This window comes from Amorphotheca resinae, assembly GCF_003019875.1.
Source record: "Amorphotheca resinae ATCC 22711 unplaced genomic scaffold M430scaffold_6, whole genome shotgun sequence".
In the NCBI taxonomy this organism is placed as follows: domain Eukaryota; kingdom Fungi; phylum Ascomycota; class Leotiomycetes; order Helotiales; family Amorphothecaceae; genus Amorphotheca; species Amorphotheca resinae.
The window spans coordinates 1,246,615-1,265,507 of record NW_020194476.1 but is presented as its reverse complement, the minus strand read 5'-3'; the positions used below and the strand labels follow the sequence as shown (position 1 = coordinate 1,265,507).

Here is an 18,893-nt window from a genome sequence, read left to right as displayed (position 1 = left end):
ACAACGCCGTGTAATTTGCCTGCGCCATAGGCTTCAATTACCCTACCCTACCCTTATTTTCAGAGTGCACCGTTGTCCCAGGGGTATCAATAAGTTTTTCATCTCATCGAGCTGGTGTCAAAGGAAAATTGCGTCGGAAACTGCATACTAGCTGAGAGGCCGAAAGGATCGAACTCAGGGTCGAGCATCGGATCGTACGGACCAAGAAGTTGCGTCATCGAGTTGTATCCCTTGCTGTGTCCACCCATTTGCATATTTTGGCCTGGTTGGCCAAGCTGGTGATGCTGATTAAGCGCTTGTTGCTGATTCATTTGCTGTTGTGAGTTCGGGAACGCCTCGGGATATGGGCCCGGGCCAGATTCAGACGGGTCTTGGTCATCGACCATATCGGCTTGGGCATCGTACTCCTGTTCTGTACTCACGGAATTAACCTAGGACGAACAGAGCTCTTCCAAAGAAATGAAAAAAAAGGGGACGGGTTAACTTGCCGAGTTGCTCCATGTGATTCTGAAGATGATAGGGTGGGTAATATGTGGTAGACACTGGAGTGCTTCCTGCGCTCCCTGTCCCGCCGCTTCCCCGGCCTTTAGGCCCTACGGAGGTTCCAGCCCCTCCAGCGTTGCCTAATAAGCCGGGGTTGCCGGGCAATCCGTGTGCTTGTTGGGGCTTGGATGCGTGAAGGCGCTGTTGCTGCTGATGTGGAATCTGGGAGTCCGATGCGGGAGGAGTCATCACCCCGGGGTTATTGTAACCTGGTGAGTTCGATGTGGGTGAAGAGGCGTGAGAAGATGGTGTTGGCCGCAATTGCGGAGATTGAAGTGGGATCCCCGGCTCGAGCTTTGGGGCGATATTGGAGTTCGATCGTCTGGCTTGCTGATGCCTGTTCATGATAGCACGTTGGACTGTTGGCGCGTGTGCCATATTCTGTGCCATGGGTGTTGGGCCGAGGTGCGGGCTTCCTGTTTTTGCTCTTAATTCTCCCTGGACATCGATACCTTGGCGATAGAGTCAGTCAATTATACTTCACGTGGTAGATTCGTATTTCTGGTACCTTTTTCTAGCAGAATTCTTTCCAGGAGCGAATTCTTGTATCGCAGCATCAGACACTCATCCGCGGCACTCCGGTGGGCCGTCTGAAGGTTATGAAGGTTAGTTTCATGAACGCGGATGGTCTCCTCCAGCTGCTTGATATATTCTGTCCGGCGCTCTCTGAACGCAGCTTGAGCCTGACGATTGCGCTGTTTACGTTCCTCAGATGTCGCATAGATCTGTAAGGTGCAGAATATTAGCAAACAAACACGCATAACACAAGGTAGCGGTGAAACGTACCGGCTTGCGGCCACCCTTCCTCTTGGGTTGGCCAGCAGTATCTTTGGGCGCTCCGGCCATCTCGGCCTCGGGGGTCGAGTCCATGGAGTCATCCGAGCCTTCTCGCTCAGGTTCTTTCTTCTCTATCGACATGTTGTTGTCGGCCATTGTCTGCCAACAGGGGGGAGCTGTGTATTATGTTCGGTTCGAGGGCAGTAATGCTACCCCACCAAAACAACCCCAGCGCCGCGACAGCCGTGCCTCAGAAGGAGCGCCTCGACCAGCAGCACCGGTTGGTCGAAGCGTTGTAGATGGGTTCAGCAGCAAGGCCGATAGCTGCTGCTATTCCGTACCCGTCGAGCGTACGGAAGATATCGTTTGGGTGAGCGGCGGGCAGAGGCAGCGGCGAATTGGATGCGCTCTTCAGACAGATTAGACGCTGTCTGACGGGGGAAGGCGGCCCGTCTGCGTGTCACTGGGACCCTGAAAGCCGGGGGGGAGGGGTGGCCAGGCACTGGAGAACGATAGCGTGTAGATACAGCACAGGTCGCGGGCAGTAGTGGAGGGCTGTGGCAATGAATAATGGATGAAAGACAGATTATTGATAGAGGCGATGTGACAGAGAGGTGAGCGAAAGAGTATGGTAATGAGAGAGGAAAAGAGTACCTAATGAAAACCTGGGCGGGCAGCTGGGCATGAAAAGCCTTTTACACCCTTTTGACCAGACCTCTGGCTCGCGGAGGGGGCCGGCAGCGCCTTTCCTGATGCGCCGATGAGCTGTCGGGCCCGCGGCAAGATGCTAGACCAGATGGGGCAGCATTCTCCTAGACGGGCAGGGCCTAGGACGGGCTAGGACAAGGCTGGAAAGGGCAGAGAAAAGAAAAGAAGAGGGGGACGGTGCTTCGGAGAGGGGTCGAAGGGCCAGAGAGAAAAGGGACGTCTGGAGAGCGTCGTCGGCCCTCGCGCATTGGCCGAGGCTCGCGTCCTTCTCCTTCCGGCCTACCGCCCTCCGTCACTGCTCCGTCGCATCTCCGTTCTCCACTGCTGATCATCGCTCGGCTAGACAGCTACCCGCCCAATCTCGGCTGCTCTGCCAATCGGCTGAGAGAGTTATCATTACCTGAGGCACCCATCCTTCCCAGCCTTCCACGCTTCGACGCTTCCAAGCTTCCATTGCTTCTAGCCCTTTACCAACTGCGGCTTCGCAGGGTGCCCCGCCTTCATACACGGACGTGCCCCATACTGCGTCAGAGCAGGGAAAATTTTCATCTCTAAAGAGGCCTTTTATACGAAGCAGATGTTCTTTGCGGCCTTTGAAGACGTCTTTTAATAGCAACACGGCAACAATTGTGCTGGTGTCAGGTGATATCATGATGATGCATACCTAGTAGAATATGTCCCCTTCGTCTCTCCATATCATACATCAACCAACTACGGGCTCATCCTCCGCACTGAAAGCCCCCTCAGGTACTCCGGTACTCCGTGGTCGACTGTAGTGTCACAATACTCCTGTATGCAGCACCCCCTCGGGATCTGCCTCTGTCTGGGACCTGGGCTCTAGTTCTGAAATGCTGAATCTCGGATCATCTGATGTACGTTGGATCGGGCCCGCCTCTCGCATCATCCTTCATCACATGAGGTGAGGAGTCCTTCCTTGCCGACCTTCTTATGTGCTCACTACTGGCTGTCCGCGGTGCGCTGCGTGCTGGGCGCTACATCCTGTCGTGTCGTGTCCACACAGGCGTCGTCGATTGGCCTTATACTTGCTCGTCGCCTGGAAAGTTTCGCTGGAAGGAGTCTAGTGGGACGCCCTAGGATGCTCAGTGCTGGCATTATGGCTGGGGTGCAGCACGCACTGCAGAAAACTCTAAAACTTAAGTTTTGCGAACTCCGCGGAGCCTCCAGGGGCCCTGCCTCCTTTGAGAAAGCCTCCCTGCCCCGTGCTGAACTCCGCCAATCTGTATAAGGCTACCCGCCAGGGCTGTCAGGGCTGAGGGAGACAAAGGTCAGTTCTGGCTTCAGAAGGCGGGGACTTGGAACATAAACTTTGTCCTGTCCGTCTGTTCAAAACTGGACATATCATATACTCCAGATGAGTTGCTATCTTATCATCCAGCAGCGGGCAACGTCAAAATCATGGCTTCAGGTTTCACCCCTCGTGGGAGAACCGCCGGTGACGGTAATAGGTAACATCAGGACTCTTTTCTCTTTATTTTTCCGCCTCTTTATTTTCCTCTTTTCCAAAAGAGTGTATAGGAGAAGACTTGTACTTTCCTGAGCATCTGTGAGGTAGAGGATCAACAATGGATGTGCGTTGGTTTGGTTGGCGTACAAGTACAAGCTGAAGGGAGGGAGAGCTGATGTGTCTCGCAAGGCTGAAGCAAATCAGGGCGAGGTACAGGCCCTAAGCGAGTGATGCCTCAGTCATCAACAACACGAAGTAAACAACCGACGTCAACAACGCCTAGCTCTCCCCGTTTCTATCAAGTGTCCCCCGCTATCTGCATCTCCCCCATCACCTCTTTGCCGTGCAATTACTAGGGCAGGCTGCCGATACTCTTGAGATACGATAGCCAAGTCGGCCTCTTCGAACAGCACAGCCTTCACCATGCCGCCTCGTCGTCGATCAGCTCGACTTCGAGGGAGCACTGCTACTCCAGCAAAGGTATATATATATCTCTATATTCGCTGTTATCTAAAGATCCACAGCAGAGCCTATTGCTGACATCTCCCTTCGCATAGCCAGCTAACTCTACCCCGAACCGTCTTGAGCCCTTGACCGAGCACGATGAGACTCCCACCAACGGGGCACAATCAAACCTCGATGCCACCGTCTCTTCACCTTCAGCGCCGAGAACACCGGCCACAGCAGGTCGTATCAAACCACCCTTGGAGGAAATGCATCCAAGTAAGGCCCATCAGAGCACTACACAGGAGCCCGACTCCGGCCTACGCCTCGGGTTCACCGACATCAATCCAAAGGGAAGTAATCAGCCTTCGGGACTCACGCAGCAGACACCTAGCAAGATTGGCATCTCGTCTCCCTCCTTTGATTTTCGCTATGCTCGTCCTGCCCCACAACTCGGACCTGAGGCTCAGCGCATGATGGATGAACTGCGGGAAGAGGCATTACGTATTAAGGCTAGACTTGCAGCTGAACGAGAGGAGGAGAAGCGCAAGAATGGGGACGGAATTGGAGGTCGAAGAATTGCTCAACCGAAGGGCAAGGCTGGTCGATTTAGCGACGTTCATATGGCAGAATTCAAGAAGATGGACTCGATTGAGGGACATGCCTCTTCGTTCAGGGCTCAGCCGGGCCGTTTGACACCAGCTACTAGCAGCTTGAAGCGATCACAATCCAAAGCAAAATTGGGCGATAGAGAGGAGGTCAGCATTGAGCAGGGTCTTGAGGAATCAAGTCACACGGAGAGGCTGGAAAACTCAGCTCCAGCGAAGCGTGCTCGAAAACATATCTCGGACGATATTTCCTCTGCCAGGCCTGTTTCTCGAGACGACGATCATTCAAGAAAGCCATTCCCATCCACACCGACTATATCACGCTCGCAGTCAAACATGGTTTCATCTGTCACAACTCCTACTCAATCATCTCTGGCTCGAGCAGCAAGCATTAAGCAGCTTGGCACGCAAATTCCCACCTTGTCCAGATCTCCGTCGAAGGCTCATCTAAGCGGCACGCCTCGAAGTTTGACAAAATCCGCAACTGCCAGCAGCATAAACACCATTCCGCGATCCTCATCCAGGAGTTTCTTGCATAGCCCTGGAAAATTGGATCGGGTCAAATCCATCCTGAGATACACCAGCAGCTCCAAGAAGGATACAACCGCACCGTCTTCAATTCCGACCTTAGTTAGGAGCCCTAGTAAGCCAAATCTCGAGAAAGCTCTTCCCTCCATTCCCACGACCCCAACTGGTCTTGAGCGCTCCAAGAGTGTCAAGCGTGTCAATTTCACCCCTGATACGGTCAACCGACATGCCACAATGGAAGCAAATTCCCCTTCTCCTGTGAAATCAGCCATACCTCGCTCTGCCTCAAAGAAAGACTTCGTTGGTACACCTCATCCTGCAGCCCGATCACAAGCTAGGGAGGTCAAGTATCCATCTCTTGCTGGTCATCCGGACCTAGAGAAACAATCTTCCGATGTGGAGGAACCTTCTTCGCCTAACCCTCGTCCTCTCCCTGAGCCTCCTCGTCAAGTCAAGTCCGGGTCGCGTCTTCCTCCTTCTGTACCTGGCACCTTTACTTTCCGTAGTGATCATACTATCAGCTTCGGTGCATCTCCGAAAGGATTTGGATCGTCCCGTGGTCAAGCGAGTGTGCGACAAGTCCGCCCGAGTATCTTCCCCGGAGCTATGCCCGGCAGCTACCCGGATAGTAATAAGGAAAACACCGAGACTCTCCCTTCTGTGCCTCATGGAATGCCCAACAAGAAACGCCGTCGTGTTGACTCCGATGATGAGGAGATGGGAGCCGATCGTTCTCCTAAGAAGCACAAGGCCAACGTGGCTGAAGGACCAATGCTCATGGCCCCCCGGCTTCTAGCAGAACAGATGGCCCCGAAATCAAGAATTCCAAGTCCAGAAAAGAAGAAGCCTGTCTTGAGCCTGAGTCGCCTTAACATGTTGGCTCGGCCTAAGATGCGGAAGTGAGCATACCCGGATTTGGATGGTACGGCGGCCAACTTCTGTGACATGACTGACATTCATTACTAATTACTCGTCTGTTTGTCTATTTGGAGAACTCACTGCGCTTTGGTTGATTATTTGGAGTTGAGATGGCCGGGCGTACATTATGTTCTGGATGGTCACTTTATGGATGCAACGAGTTAATGGTCGGATGACGTTGACCTACTTCTTACACGTTCAGACTCATATCTGCTTCCTGCCCAACGGGGCTCGCATGCACTGCTATGATAGGACCGTTTTTCCTTTCCTTTCTTGTCCTTTTATGGATAGTTTTCATGGTTGCTCTTTCTTTCCTTTCATGTCTGAGTACCTACTTTGGCGAAATGCTCCTTCCTGATACACCTATCTGTGGCAGATACCCGATGACAGTGAACCGGTAGTTTACCTACTTTCCTAGACAAATGAGACTTCGATTTGTGTACTTTCCCCCCTTTTAAACTTTAGAGACACGTGACCATCGACTTCTTTTGTTCATTGTCGAATCCCATCTCCGTTGCCTCCTCACGCATACCTACCTCCTAACATGCCATACCCATTATATTCAGCTCACACCAGGCTGAGAGTTCAAACTCCGGTCTCGTGAATATTTATTTCATTCCTATCGAGCATCGAGCAGCATTGAGCACTATACACATCCGATTTCCTTCCCCCCGATTCCCCGGTCCACCACGGCATCCCCTGCCGTGCCACAGAACCCCGATGCCTCCACGCAGCATTATCTCCTACCCCGCCTTATTCTTCCAATCAACATGCGTGTTCCCCTTTTCCGTCCCTCCCTTCGTCGAGAACCTGGTTTTGTATGCACGCTCTGCTGGCAGGCGCAGGACAGCGCGCCGAAGCTGCTCGGGGCATCGCGCATCGCATGTCGGCGCTGCTGGAAAGCAGTCTTGGATCTGAGTATCTGCTGGGTGTGCGGTGAGTGGATCATGCGCGGTGAGGAAGTAATGAGCCTAGGGTGGTGCTTTTGGCATCGAGGATGTTTCGGGTGCTTGATGTGTGGGATGAAGATAGACCTGCCAGGGGAAGAAGGTAATAGAAGGAAAGATAGGGGTAAGGGGGTGGAGTTGAGTAGTGTGCCGCTGTGCCATGTGTGTTGGATTCAGACTGCAGGGGAGGGCGAGGGGACGGTTTTCGAGAGGGGCTTTGAAAGGTTGAGGAGGTTTGATGGGGGGTTGAGTCGGGATAGGATAGAGAGGCTGGCTGAGGATGATGGGTTGGATGGGTTTGAGGATGGGCCTTTTACGCATAATGGTCAAGTTAGGAACACTGTGCGTCCAAAATCAAAGTAGCTGACAAGTGATAGTGGAACAACTCTGTCGAGACTAGAGGCTCTGGTACGCAGACTTCCTCACTCGACAACATTGCGCGAATTGGGATGTCAGAAGAGGGAAGTATGGGCGATGGTGCTCATCACCACAGCATTGAGGAACTGTGCGAATGTCGGGAGACAAAGGATATACCCCACAAAATTTACAACTCAAACCTCGATCCTATCGGTGACCCTGCTTTCAGACCGAGTAAGACAAAACTTTTCCCCAAATGGATGTCGCTGCTCCCAAAGAACGTTGAGAGAGAAAGAGAGCACCAGCAGAAAGGTTCAGGGCCTGGATCGTGTACTCCTAACACACTATCAAGACCATCAACTGCATGTCCATCTCCTAATATACCGAACTTCACGAGACACCGTCCTGCGGCGGTACAGATTCCAATTGACCCGTATCATACAAAGCGTGTATTTGGGAACAACAGGCGCCGGGCACGGCAATCTCAGACTACTGAGTCCATATACATGACACCTCCAGAAAGCCCTCAGGTTTGCCTGTCACAAAGACAAGGAGTTTCTTATCCCGGGGCTTCTCCTACTCCTATGAATCGAATATCCAGAAGCGTGGATTTCCCCTCTATTCCGGCTCAAGACCCTAACATTCACAACATAGTCCAAGACTCCTATTACTCATTGAGTGCCGAATCGCAAGCAGCCGACCCTTCTATAGATGAATCGCCTCCAATCATGAGCCCATCACTACATCAACCCTCTGCGCCATCTGTATCAAAGTCTTCTGGATGCTCTTCTGAATACTTGGATAGGTACCAGCAGGAAAGCTCTGGTGCTAGATATCAGAGATACATGGCTAGGTCAGCTGTGCCTGTAATTGAAAGGATCAGGAGACAGGCGCTCGAGAAACAGAGCATGACACAGGCGGCTAAAGGAGTCGCAGGAAAGATAGGTTATAGCGAAAGGAGGGTACATCTGGGCAGTGAAGAATATCATCTGAATCAGACAAAGGAGGACTTGAGAAAGGAACTGAGGAGTTTGTTCTGTGAGGAATAGCCGTTTTGAAATATTCCAGAATGAAAAACTGATATCCCAAAGTAAGAATGTAGTCGGCGGGGAGCAAGGCAAGGCAAGGCTGACAAAGCCAAGGCTGCAAGCAAACGCCCAGTCCGGTCACCGTATCAATACAAAGTGAAACTACCTACCTGAGTTACAGTACATATCAGGCAATTCACACCAGATTTCCACCAGATTTCCACCACGCCTGTGTTTCCTTCAACTCTAACACAATTGGAATCATGGCACCTGTAGGCCAAGCTGATCAGACCGCCGTCGAGAGTAAGCATCGCAGTCCCACAAACCAAAGGACGCCACTGACAGACCACCAAGACCAACTCAAAGATGTGATCCAAGACCTCTACCAGATCATGGTCCAAGTCTCAGCCTACGATCTCGCAGGGCGACCAACCAGAGACGTACTCGAAGCCAACATGTAACTCTTCCTCCCTCCCCCGACCCCGCTCCCAAAAAAAACCCATCAAGCAAGCAAGCAAAGCAACCAACTAACTAACCAACCTCTTTCCCCCGTGATAGCAAGCAACTGCACAAATCACTCCAAAGAGTGCACGCGACAGCGAGCTCGCCAACAGCGGCGCTGCCCAGCATCCCGCCCGAGCTGATCCAGTACGTGGACAACGGACGCAACCCGGACATCTACACGCGGGAATTCGTGGAGCTGGCGCGGCGCGGCAATCAGTTGATGAAGGGCAAGATGACGGCGTTTGCGGATTTCCGCGACGTGCTGGCGGGCGAGATGGGCAAGGCGTTGCCGGAGCTGAGGGAGGATATTGGGAGGGTGCTGGATGAGACGGGGGGGAGGAAGGAGGTTGTTTTGAAGGAAGATGAGAGTATGAGTGGATAAATGAATGGATGAGGGAGGGAGGGAGGGAGGGAGGGAGATGGAAAGAAAGAAAGAAAGAAAGACATGGATGGAAAGATAGATACCTGGGCATGTGAATGTGCGAGATGGGCGTTTGGCTGGGTTTACGATTATGTGCGAGGGAGGTTTATACCCTTCATTCAATTGAACTGCCCTTATCAGGGCTGGAGTATCGGACACGCAATGGGGGATTTCGATATTGAGGGGCGTTTTGGGGAGGGTTAAAGTTACCAGATTGTGGTGTGGTTGGGTTGTTACGAGACCGAATGCATGTTGAACGACGGGAGGGACTGAGTGTTAGCAGAGCAGAGCAGAGCGCAATAATGCACCCCATCTCGATAATCACGACAATTTATATCCCTGGCTTCTACCTTATCTACTGCAGAATGCAGCCTGACGATTCCCAAGATCTCCATTCAAAATCTATATCAAAGGGGGGGGTGAGCGCAGCAAAACCCAGAACAGAGCGTCTCTGATCTTGCAGGCCTCTCGTCTCAAGGCGAAAGAAAAGAGATCAATCACAATCGTGTACGCGGTGTATCATCTTGGCTATCTACCTTCTCCATGGCCACTCGGGAAATCCAAGTATTATGAAGAGAGAGTAGTGGGCTGAATTCTTTCCCCCGCCAACACGCCAACACACCAAGACATGATTCTGTCATGAGATAGATGCAATGCGATGCGATGCGAGTGCTTCTTCTTCACCTTTTTCCCCTGCCCACTCACACTCACACCTACAGTCAATCCCTTGTCAGAAGCCCCAGCGTCACCATCCATCCATCCACCTCCATCCTCCTTCCCCCTGATCGCGCCTGGTCAGGGATCTCTTACCGCCGAGACCACAAGCCTTGAAGTCCAGTCCAAATCATCAATCATCACTCATCAGAATGACATACCTTACCTTATTCCCTAGCGCCCCCTGAAGCCGGTTCATTATTCCCGCGCCGCGCCCCCCCTCTTTCTGGACTGTAGAAAAGTTAGTGGCTATCGAAGTGTCAATCTTGCCTATCAAGCCTTGGATGACGTTTCATGCTCCTTTCCTCTCTCGATCGTCTAAGCGAGCTTCCCGACTTTCGGACCGCTCACGTGCCCCGTCGCTCGGCCCGATCGTGCGAGTCGGGTCGGCATGCCGAGATGCTCGGCTGATGGTGGGGCCAGATCCTCGGGAGCGCCAAGGGGGCTGAATTTAGTTGGCGAACGGGCGCGTGGTTCATGAATCATGACGGAGGTGGTTGATAACAACAGATTCTATCTTGATTATTGTGCAGTACTTGAAGAACTGCGTGTCTAATGTAGATGTGATATGTGATATATCATGTAAAGCATAGGTACCTCACCTAGGTACAATGTACATTCAAAGAGGTTATCCTTTCCGATGGGGGACAGGAGATGGTTAGTCTACCGTATACTTTCAAGAAGAGACGAAGCGGTACTGCGCAGTCTGTACTATACGGTACTATACAGCAGTCGTCATCTCAAGACGGATATATGGATCCTAGCTGAGGATGAAGATGCATCACTCAACGGTAAAGACGGTGAAGCCCTATCCGCGATCTTACAACGGCCGGTCTGCATCTATGCACGCTGCCGTCGAGGGCGCGTGATTTGCAGCATCAGGGAGTTCCCGGGCAGTTGCCGTCGGTGAGGCAGTAGATGATCTCGAGGATGCGCATCGAGGAGCAGTCGTCGTTGTTCAAGTCTTCGCGTCACAATCCATGTCGTTGGACCTGGGGATGAAGCTGATGAACGCAGGGAGTCGACCTTAAATCGAACTGCACTGCACTGCACTGCGCACCCACAGCCGAGGCCCACCAGCCGCTCTCGATCCTCCCCTTTTCCGCGGATCGGAGTCGAGCTGGTCAACTAACATGTCCAGACTACTTCCTCCTGTCGACCGACGTCAAATGAGAACAGCGGGATGCCACTTCGTAACAGCTTTCCAAGCGTGGTCGAATCCATCGCGCACCACGAGACGGCCAGATGCGCCATGTTCCTCGAATCCGAGAGGCCAGACCTTCTCTCTGCCCCCATAGCTTACCGACCCCTCTCTCTCTCTCCCCTCTCGACTGCCGCTCTTCGTCCTGCTTGATGGACGGTGCACCCGCTCTGGGGACGATGTAGTGTCCCACTGCCGGGCATGGCATGGAAATGGCGAGGGGATCTTGACGGAGGACCAGGACTCCTCGGCAGCCTGCATCGATCTCAGATCATACCACACCCAAGATGACATCTCTGCTCTCTTGTCCCAGGAGACCCAAAATACCGGGGAAAGCCGTTCCCGACGTGGGTCAGTCAGTAGTCACGCTGAGCATTTTGCGACACGCTGTTCTCCTACCTACCTACCTGACCGCTCTGGCCTCGATACGACAGGGCATCTCTGTCGGTAAGTGGGTACATACCTTGGCTTCCTTTGCTCTGACAGACAGTGCTGGATCAAAGTCGTTATTGGTATCGTCCTGTCTCGTTTCGTGTCGCCACATCAGCCAAGAGAATATGATCAGTGGATGAGACGTTGAGAGGGCCGTTGAACTTCAAGGCCTACGGTCAAGGGAACCAATTACTGCCGAGAGGCCGAGTGCTTCCGGGACGGGAGGGAGGCACGGAGGATTATATGATCTGTCTGCCGGCGGGCAGGCTGCTTGACGAGTTCAAGCTGGGCCGAGAGTCGAGTCGACTTGAGGTTCGAGCGGTGGTTGCCGGTGCCCCTAAAGAGGAGAGAATCCTTACCTTGGGGAGGCACCATCTCCTTTCTTGGACGGAACGCTGTCTCTAGTCGCTACGGAGACAGCTGGTGAGTCTTTGGTCCCTTGGTTCCTTTGCGGTGCGAGGTTCATGGCAGCATGAGTCTCGAAGGACGACGGACTGAGGAAGGAGGTAGCTACGGAGGTACCGAGTACTTAGCACCTTCGGGCTCCTCGCTCGGCTCATAGGTACCTAAGCCTACCTAGTACGAAGTCGTTGGGCCCTTCGGGTACCTAACGGCCTTCAGACCCGGAAAGCACGATAAGGCCTAAAAGTTTAGCGTCAACCGTTGTCCCCGAGGGGCCTGCTAGGCCCTTGCCGTCCCGAATATGATTCCGCCGGGCTGTTCTTCCGTAGTATGGAGTCTCTGGAGTAGAGTCTAAAGTTACCTCCTGCCTTAAGGGGTACTCCCTGCTTTACTATTACGCGGCTATGCCCAAACCTGCCCTTTCCTCCTTCTCCCCACATCGGGATTGATCTAGTTTCCCGCCTTATGAGGTATCATGTTCCCTTCTCATTCTTCCTCCCCTCGTCCCGATCCCGACGGCTACAGTGACTCAAGTGTCCGGTTCCATACGTCGTACTGGACTCGAGTATATTAAGGCCCAGCCTAATCCTCTTTCCTCCCTCTTTGTCACCTCTCACAGAGAGACAAGCACTTCCAGTCTCCTCCCAGTCTACATCTATCCTGACGCGTTGTCCTTTGTTGCTTATATACAAACCACCTTTGCTTGCCAGCCTCTTTCTACCGCTCCCCTCAGATTGATTTCCCAGTCATTCCGCCATGTCGCCATCTGCTGTTACAGAGCCGGGTTCCAGAGACCCACCGGATTCCAAATCCCCAGCCATCACCAAGGACGGTCAGAAACGAACCATATATCACCTAGATCGGCACCTGCACAAAGACTTCCCAGTAGTAGTGTCCGGAAAAGGCAACCACCTCTTCACAAAGGATGGGCGGACCATATTCGATACTACATCCGGAGCAGCAGTTTCATGTTTGGGTCATGGTAACGAGAGAGTCATAAATGCCGTTCACAAGCAAATGACCACTGGGATACCTTACCTTGCGTCCAGTTACTGGGGCTCTGAGATAGTTGACGATTTATGCAAGGAACTTATCAATGGAACTGACGGCAAGATGGCAAAAGTCTATTTGACCGGTTCAGGTATGCCTCGCAAAAACTCCAATGATCATGTGAACCCGGCTCAAACTTGTCCCAGGTTCCGAGGCAATGGAAGCTTCAGCAAAGCTTGCCCGACAGTACTTCTACGAGAATGACAAGCAAACTCCACGGGTGAATTTCATCGCGCGCGAAGGGTCCTATCATGGAAATACGATCGGTGCCTTGGGTATTTCTGGGCATGTTGCACGGAGGGCGCCATACCTACCGTTTCTGATGCCGAACGTTCATCATATCCCAGCTTGCAACGCATACCGCCAGCGGAAAGAAGGCGAGACAGACGAATCCTTCGTCGCCAGGAAAGCGCTCGAGCTTGAGGAGAAGTTTCTGGAGTTAGGCCCAGAAACAGTCATTGCATTCATTGCAGAACCAGTGGTTGGTGCCGCCCTGGGTTGTGTTCCATATGTCCCTGGCTACTTGAGAGTGATGCGTGATGTTTGTCATAAGTATGGCGCACTTTTGATCCTTGATGAAGTGATGTGCGGCATGGGACGTACGGGAACCCTCCATGCCTGGCAAGGCGAGGGTGTCGCCCCAGATCTTCAGACGATCGGAAAGGGTTTGGGTGGAGGGTATCAGCCAATTGCGGCCGTCTTGATATCAGAAAAGGTGGTGAATCGGCTCTCCGATGGCAGTGGCCAATTTGTCCACGGGCAGACATATCAGGGTATGCCCGTACAAGCTGCCGCTGCGCTCGAGGTTCAGACAATCCTGCGAGAGGAAAATCTGATGCAAAATGTTGCGACTCAGGGTGCATACCTGGAGAAACGCCTGAAGTCACTATTGGCGGACCATCCTCACGTTGGTGACATCCGTGGGAAGGGCCTTTTCTGGGGCCTTGAATTTGTCCGAGATAAGAAGACGAAGGAACCTTTCGATCCGAAGTTGGGCGTTGCGCAGAGAGTCAGTGATCTCGCTCTCTCCCCTTTGTATAACATGACACTCTATCCTGGCGGTGGAACCGTTGACGGCGTGTCTGGCGACCACGTAATCTTGGCCCCTTCATACATCGTTACAAAGGATGATATCGATTACATTGCCAAGGTGACCTCAGACGTGGTCCATCAAGTTTTTCAGGAGATCGGTAGTCTGTAGGCGTCTGTCAAGGGAGCTACGCTACCGAAACAGAGCACAAATTCTCTAGGGCACTAGGTATCAGATTGCTGGAAGAGTCCTAGCAATTGATACCCCGTAATCAATTCTCCGCTATGCGTTCTGTATTTAAAGCCGGGGAGCGACGACTGTGGATAGGGAGGAGCCAAGCTCAACATAACCCATTGTGGGATCCAGGGTCTTCTCCGGAGCTCGAAGGGTGGCTGAAGCCTTTATACCATCATTGTGTCTAATACCAGGAATCTTCCAGACCCATGGTGGCATTGACAGGCACACATTCCAAATATACCGTCATCTTCGAGTTTAGAGCCCCAAATTGAAGAAAGTGAATACATATCGACCCGTTCAATAAGTAGCGATCTGGATTTTCCATGTATTTCGTATATTCAATCCTACCTAAGATCTATACCACCCATCTTCCTTGACCCGCAAGAACACAACAACAAGACAGACACTCACTCAACCACCTCCCCACGTACGATGTCCAACCTAGCATCCTCCCCCATCACCTACCCACGAACGATGTCTAACGCATCCTCCCCCATCAAAGCGGAGATCCACTCGGACCCCTCCTTGAGCTCCAGCGCCAACAGTCCCCACTCCCCATCTCCAATGCCCAACGGAGTCTCGGGAATCTCAGATACCATTGAATATACCGTCGAATCCCTGCCCAACGGAACCATCAAGAGCGAAACCCACACTCTGTCCCCGAAGACTGAGCGCGCGTCTCACGATTCTTCCACCCTCGATCAATGGTCTGCAAAGAGCGAGGAGCCAGCCGAATTCAAGATGGAGCCCAGTCCAGAGCAGCAGCCAGGCGGGGTCAAAGTGAAGCACGAGGGGAGGAGTGACGAAGAAGAAGAAGAGAGCAACGACGAGAAGAACAGAGCCGAGCTGAAGCAGCTCGCCAACATGTGGATCGACGACCTGATCGAGCTGACGATCGACATCCCCCAGAGAGTCACGCAGGGCATGCTCGCGCTCCGGATGTGCATCGAGCTAGCTAGGACGGGCCAGCCTCTCACTGCGGCCCAGGAGATCATGCTGCGGGACGCGGTGAGGAAACTCGAGGCCGAGGCTGAGGAGTGGGAAACTGGGGAGTGGTACGTCGCGGAACAGAGCACGATTGATGGGAGTGATTCGGATTGAGTGGGCTGGCTGGGTGGAGGAGGTCTGTTGTTGTGTTGGAGGGGGGAACTAGGTACTCACTCGCTCGTCTGGAGGAAGTATTGAAATGGCCTGCCTGGAAGGCTGGAACAGGGCGGGTTTGAGAGGGGCTATGAGTTCCTTAGGATATCCTTCTCTCTGAGGTTCCATTGCCAATACAACAGTTTCTGTCTGTCTCTCATGAGGAAAGAAGTGATATAATACAACAGGTTCTCTACATTTCCCTCTTCGCCCGCAGGAGCTCGGCTTCTTCATTCGGACTTCAGATTGAGCCACAAGATTTGAACTCACGAATTGCTTTTGCCCGTGAAGTCTGAAGAATCGTGGAGGTATAGTTTGATCTTAAAATGCGGAGAGCTTTCTCGAAATACTGAGTATACAGGGACGCCCCTTTTCTTGATCTGATGAAAACGTCTTTACTGGGAAATCCCACTTGATAGGGGGGGACAACGCTAGTCTAAATAGGTATTAGGCAGTGCATCACCCAACGTATCACGTGAGACATATATATTCGTAGGCTGGATTTGATGATTTCAAATGACTGACAAGACAGGTTTTGACAAGTGTAGAGAGGTTATTGTCCCAACACCAACCCACAGTTGAACCTTCGACTTACTTCGACGTACCTCTATATTCGCGTCAAGAACAAGAGCAAGGCACGAAGTGGCTCCGTAGCATACAGAAGACTTTGCCGTCCTTGACGCTTGAGAACAACGATTGGCTGATCAATATTAGACCAGTCCCTCTCTATCTAGACATAATAGATAAGCTGTTTGCACTTTACCATCCCATTTTTTCCTGCCATGCATGAGATTATTACGCTTCAGCTTGGGCAAAGGAGCAATTACCTCGCTACCCATTTCTGGAATACTCAGGTAAGGAAGTCTTCACGTTACGTTCCTGAAGCCTCAAACTAAAATCCTATCGAGGAATCTTATTTCACGTATTCTCCAGACGAGGAGTCGCTGGTTGATCATGACATCCACTTTCGACCGGGCATAGGTGCTGATGGGTCTGAGACCTTCACGCCAAGAACCCTCATCTACGATTTGAAGGGAGGATTCGGGTCTTTGAGAAAGATCAATGCGTTGTATGAGATTGATGAACCTGTGGTTCCGGAAGGATTATGGCAAGCATATGTGAAGTATCAGTATTGAGACCATAGCCGCTGACGTTCTTTCCAGGAATGGCCCGACCGTGGTTCAGAGACAGGCTGCGATTGAGCAAAATGCATACCAGAAAAGTCTCGAGGAAGGCCTCGCTCCTCCCGAGCTGACAACGGAGTCAGTAAGGTATTGGTCTGACTTCAATAGAGTATACTTCCATCCAAAGTCAATCATCCAGCTGAACGAATATGAGTTGAATTCTTCACTCATGCCGTTCGAAAATTGGGATGCTGGAGAAGATCTGTTCAGCTCCTTGGACAAAGAGCATGATTTGTTGGATCGTGACTTGCGCCCCTTCGCTGAAGAAGCAGACCAGATGCAAGGAATACAATTGCTTGCAGGAATTGATGATGCTTGGGGTGGGTTCGCCGCTAGGTATATGGACAGACTGAGAGATGAGTATGGGAAAACTGCAGTCTGGGTCTGGGGACTTGAAGACGATGTAAAGACAGCCCCACGGGTATGTCATTTCCCTGGTTGTATGGGATTTTGTGATCAGTGCTGAATTTCTCTAGGAGAAGCGGTTTTTGCGGCTATCGAACACGGCCAGATCGTTCTCGGAAATTGCGACACAGGCGTCCTTATTCATTCCTATGACTATGCCATCAGCAACATTGCCAAGTTACGTCGCCCTCGATCCTCGCTCTCAGTGGCACGTATCTGGACTCCTATCCACTGCGTTGGAGAGTATGACCTTGCCTTCCCGACTGAAAAGACAGAATACGGCACTGCAGACACTAGACCAACTAGCAAATGCTTTGAATATCAATGGCAAGCAAACTACCGCGAAGCTCCGGATGAGCATAGACCAGAAATCCGCCATTAATGGACACCAACAATCAGGGGGGTCGGAAGTCCTCTCTCAAAGTAGAGACATGAGACTCCCGTCACAGGAGCGGTATTCGGATGAAGAAAATGCTGCAGATAAGGAAGATTTGACTATGTTTGACATGGACTTCTTCCCAACCGAAGGACCTGACCAAAGCCGTGGACGTCGACGCGGTATCACAAAGATCCACGTATTCGGTCAGGCAGAAAATTACCGTGTTGATGGAGATCTCGAAGACGAGGTGGCCAATGGCGAAGATGAAGGCCATGAACGCGCTCGGCGGCGTGCGGCTGGTCTTCCTATTACACACACGTAAGCTCCATTTGGTCTCTTTCTCCCTATATCAGTCGATCAAAATCTTCGCGATCTCGTGCTTTTACAGGTTCTTTGCTGTTTGTGTTACTCACCATTGACATCCACAGGTCACGAATACCCCTGCCGTTTCCTCTGCTCGACAGCTTTCCGCGCATATTCTCACAACCTAGCCCCTCCTCGTCATCCGTCTCAGTAAATACATCTCTATCGACCGATACTACCGTAAGTCTACGGGTCAAAAACTTGCAACACATTGTAAGCAGAGCAATTGGTATAGCCGAGCGCGAGGCTCTCAGCAATTCCCTAGGTGAAATTGCCGAAGCGTATGAAGAAGGTTGGGATAGCGGGTCGGACGAGGACGACGATTGATAGGATGCTATCACTTACTACGGGGCAGGCACGTTACACGGACTAGTATCAGTGCAAGATGCTTCCGCCATCTAGCCGCTCACGGGTTGAGTACCGGGGAAAGCTTTCAGAGCGTGGCAAGAGTCGCTACAAAAGAAGCGGAGTCTCGCGACATGTTTGATCCGCACTTCTGCTTCAGAGGGAGCGAGACTCGTTCTCATTTTCTTAACTGTGGTGCTTCCTTGCTTACCTTGCCTGAAGGGAGGGGGTTGTGGCTACTTTCGAGCGGAAATGCTCCTGAATATGGAAGCGACGGTGTTGTACGTACGCTGGATGAAATGTACAATTTATGTACAAGGATAGGTCCTCTAGTGCTGTACCTAAACTCTTAACTCTCCCTGGATATGGGGCAGTTGTCAATTTATGCCGTCTCTAAGGTGACCCGGCGTTGACACGTTTACAAATCGTACGTTTTCGCCTGGAAAGAATGGTGAATCGCGGCGGAGATCTCAAATTCATCTCTTTTTGTCATTCGGTCGTGAAATATATCCCCAGATATAGAGACGACCAGCTGGGACGCCAATTAGGTCTGACCACAAGAAAGCAGGATTTTCATATTATTAGGGGCTTCTGACTATATCCTAAAGCTGGAAATGTTATCAAAACGATGTTTTTTTGACACTCGTACGGCGTAGTCACGTCAAAATAATCATCCGCCTGACCAAGCGCAACCTCGAACAAACATGACTGTTTCCTTGAGTCTTTCTGCATCATGAACATTCAACATGACAGGTAGGACTAC

The 18,893-nt window shown here is 51.8% G+C and overlaps 9 protein-coding genes across 9 annotated transcripts; 7 read left to right on the top strand and 2 right to left on the bottom strand.

Annotated features, from left to right (window-relative positions):
* Nucleotides 1-227: 227 nt before the first annotated feature.
* M430DRAFT_241820 (hypothetical protein) lies at nucleotides 228-1,791 on the bottom strand. Its single transcript, XM_024865025.1, has 3 exons — nucleotides 1,330-1,791; nucleotides 1,052-1,268; nucleotides 228-995 (listed from the first exon to the last, which is right to left on the bottom strand). Exons 1-3 carry the CDS (start codon nucleotides 1,474-1,476, stop codon nucleotides 427-429), a joined length of 933 nt encoding a protein of 310 aa, XP_024720967.1. The 5' UTR covers nucleotides 1,477-1,791; the 3' UTR covers nucleotides 228-426.
* Nucleotides 1,792-4,827: 3,036 nt separating this feature from the next.
* Nucleotides 4,828-6,177, top strand: M430DRAFT_35090 (hypothetical protein). Its single transcript, XM_024866677.1, has one exon. The coding sequence runs from the start codon at nucleotides 4,882-4,884 to the stop codon at nucleotides 5,974-5,976; it is 1,095 nt and encodes a 364-aa protein (XP_024720966.1). The 5' UTR covers nucleotides 4,828-4,881; the 3' UTR covers nucleotides 5,977-6,177.
* Nucleotides 6,178-6,224: 47 nt separating this feature from the next.
* M430DRAFT_35089 (hypothetical protein) lies at nucleotides 6,225-6,424 on the top strand. Its single transcript, XM_024866676.1, has one exon. It carries the CDS (start codon nucleotides 6,237-6,239, stop codon nucleotides 6,390-6,392), a length of 156 nt encoding a protein of 51 aa, XP_024720965.1. The 5' UTR covers nucleotides 6,225-6,236; the 3' UTR covers nucleotides 6,393-6,424.
* A 269-nt stretch (nucleotides 6,425-6,693) lies between these two features.
* Nucleotides 6,694-8,375, top strand: M430DRAFT_276140 (hypothetical protein). Its single transcript, XM_024865672.1, has 2 exons — nucleotides 6,694-7,280; nucleotides 7,316-8,375. The coding sequence occupies exons 1-2, from the start codon at nucleotides 6,762-6,764 to the stop codon at nucleotides 8,342-8,344; spliced, it is 1,548 nt and encodes a 515-aa protein (XP_024720964.1). The 5' UTR covers nucleotides 6,694-6,761; the 3' UTR covers nucleotides 8,345-8,375.
* Nucleotides 8,376-8,523: 148 nt separating this feature from the next.
* M430DRAFT_121260 (hypothetical protein) lies at nucleotides 8,524-9,227 on the top strand. Its single transcript, XM_024861800.1, has 3 exons — nucleotides 8,524-8,626; nucleotides 8,678-8,780; nucleotides 8,882-9,227. Exons 1-3 carry the CDS (start codon nucleotides 8,587-8,589, stop codon nucleotides 9,207-9,209), a joined length of 471 nt encoding a protein of 156 aa, XP_024720963.1. The 5' UTR covers nucleotides 8,524-8,586; the 3' UTR covers nucleotides 9,210-9,227.
* Nucleotides 9,228-9,592, bottom strand: M430DRAFT_35087 (hypothetical protein). The gene has a single exon (XM_024866675.1). It carries the CDS (start codon nucleotides 9,559-9,561, stop codon nucleotides 9,364-9,366), a length of 198 nt encoding a protein of 65 aa, XP_024720962.1. The 5' UTR covers nucleotides 9,562-9,592; the 3' UTR covers nucleotides 9,228-9,363.
* Nucleotides 9,593-12,753: 3,161 nt separating this feature from the next.
* On the top strand, nucleotides 12,754-14,248 carry M430DRAFT_28030 (hypothetical protein; the record flags this gene model as incomplete). Its single annotated transcript, XM_024865755.1, has 2 exons — nucleotides 12,754-13,138; nucleotides 13,194-14,248. 2 exons carry the CDS (start codon nucleotides 12,754-12,756, stop codon nucleotides 14,246-14,248), a joined length of 1,440 nt encoding a protein of 479 aa, XP_024720961.1.
* Nucleotides 14,249-14,637: 389 nt separating this feature from the next.
* Nucleotides 14,638-15,797, top strand: M430DRAFT_35083 (hypothetical protein). The gene has a single exon (XM_024866674.1). The coding sequence runs from the start codon at nucleotides 14,747-14,749 to the stop codon at nucleotides 15,413-15,415; it is 669 nt and encodes a 222-aa protein (XP_024720960.1). The 5' UTR covers nucleotides 14,638-14,746; the 3' UTR covers nucleotides 15,416-15,797.
* A 194-nt stretch (nucleotides 15,798-15,991) lies between these two features.
* Nucleotides 15,992-18,557, top strand: M430DRAFT_42263 (hypothetical protein). The gene is made up of 5 exons (XM_024867543.1): nucleotides 15,992-16,308; nucleotides 16,363-16,583; nucleotides 16,618-17,059; nucleotides 17,115-17,740; nucleotides 17,851-18,557. Exons 1-5 carry the CDS (start codon nucleotides 16,237-16,239, stop codon nucleotides 18,110-18,112), a joined length of 1,623 nt encoding a protein of 540 aa, XP_024720959.1. The 5' UTR covers nucleotides 15,992-16,236; the 3' UTR covers nucleotides 18,113-18,557.
* Nucleotides 18,558-18,893: the final 336 nt, after the last annotated feature.

What these genes read in the sequence shown, in the direction of transcription:
- M430DRAFT_35087 (XM_024866675.1), bottom strand. Translation starts at nt 9,561, where the DNA reads ATGGGGTGCATTATTGCGCTCTGCTCTGCTCTGCTAACACTCAGTCCC.
- M430DRAFT_35083 (XM_024866674.1), top strand. Translation starts at nt 14,747, where the DNA reads ATGTCCAACCTAGCATCCTCCCCCATCACCTACCCACGAACGATGTCT.
- M430DRAFT_121260 (XM_024861800.1), top strand. Translation starts at nt 8,587, where the DNA reads ATGGCACCTGTAGGCCAAGCTGATCAGACCGCCGTCGAGA. An exon ending in TGATCAGACCGCCGTCGAGA is followed by an intron (nt 8,627 to 8,677) that starts GTAAGCATCGCA and finishes CAGACCACCAAG; the next exon opens with ACCAACTCAAAGATGTGATC. An exon ending in GACGTACTCGAAGCCAACAT is followed by an intron (nt 8,781 to 8,881) that starts GTAACTCTTCCT and finishes CCCCCGTGATAG; the next exon opens with CAAGCAACTGCACAAATCAC.
- M430DRAFT_276140 (XM_024865672.1), top strand. Translation starts at nt 6,762, where the DNA reads ATGCGTGTTCCCCTTTTCCGTCCCTCCCTTCGTCGAGAACCTGGTTTT. An exon ending in ATGGTCAAGTTAGGAACACT is followed by an intron (nt 7,281 to 7,315) that starts GTGCGTCCAAAA and finishes GACAAGTGATAG; the next exon opens with TGGAACAACTCTGTCGAGAC.
- M430DRAFT_241820 (XM_024865025.1), bottom strand. Translation starts at nt 1,476, where the DNA reads ATGGCCGACAACAACATGTCGATAGAGAAGAAAGAACCTGAGCGAGAA. An exon ending in GGAAGGGTGGCCGCAAGCCG is followed by an intron (nt 1,269 to 1,329) that starts GTACGTTTCACC and finishes TGCACCTTACAG; the next exon opens with ATCTATGCGACATCTGAGGA. An exon ending in AAGAATTCTGCTAGAAAAAG is followed by an intron (nt 996 to 1,051) that starts GTACCAGAAATA and finishes TCTATCGCCAAG; the next exon opens with GTATCGATGTCCAGGGAGAA.
- M430DRAFT_35090 (XM_024866677.1), top strand. Translation starts at nt 4,882, where the DNA reads ATGGTTTCATCTGTCACAACTCCTACTCAATCATCTCTGGCTCGAGCA.
- M430DRAFT_42263 (XM_024867543.1), top strand. Translation starts at nt 16,237, where the DNA reads ATGCATGAGATTATTACGCTTCAGCTTGGGCAAAGGAGCAATTACCTC. An exon ending in CCCATTTCTGGAATACTCAG is followed by an intron (nt 16,309 to 16,362) that starts GTAAGGAAGTCT and finishes AATCCTATCGAG; the next exon opens with GAATCTTATTTCACGTATTC. An exon ending in ATGTAAAGACAGCCCCACGG is followed by an intron (nt 17,060 to 17,114) that starts GTATGTCATTTC and finishes GAATTTCTCTAG; the next exon opens with GAGAAGCGGTTTTTGCGGCT.
- M430DRAFT_35089 (XM_024866676.1), top strand. Translation starts at nt 6,237, where the DNA reads ATGATAGGACCGTTTTTCCTTTCCTTTCTTGTCCTTTTATGGATAGTT.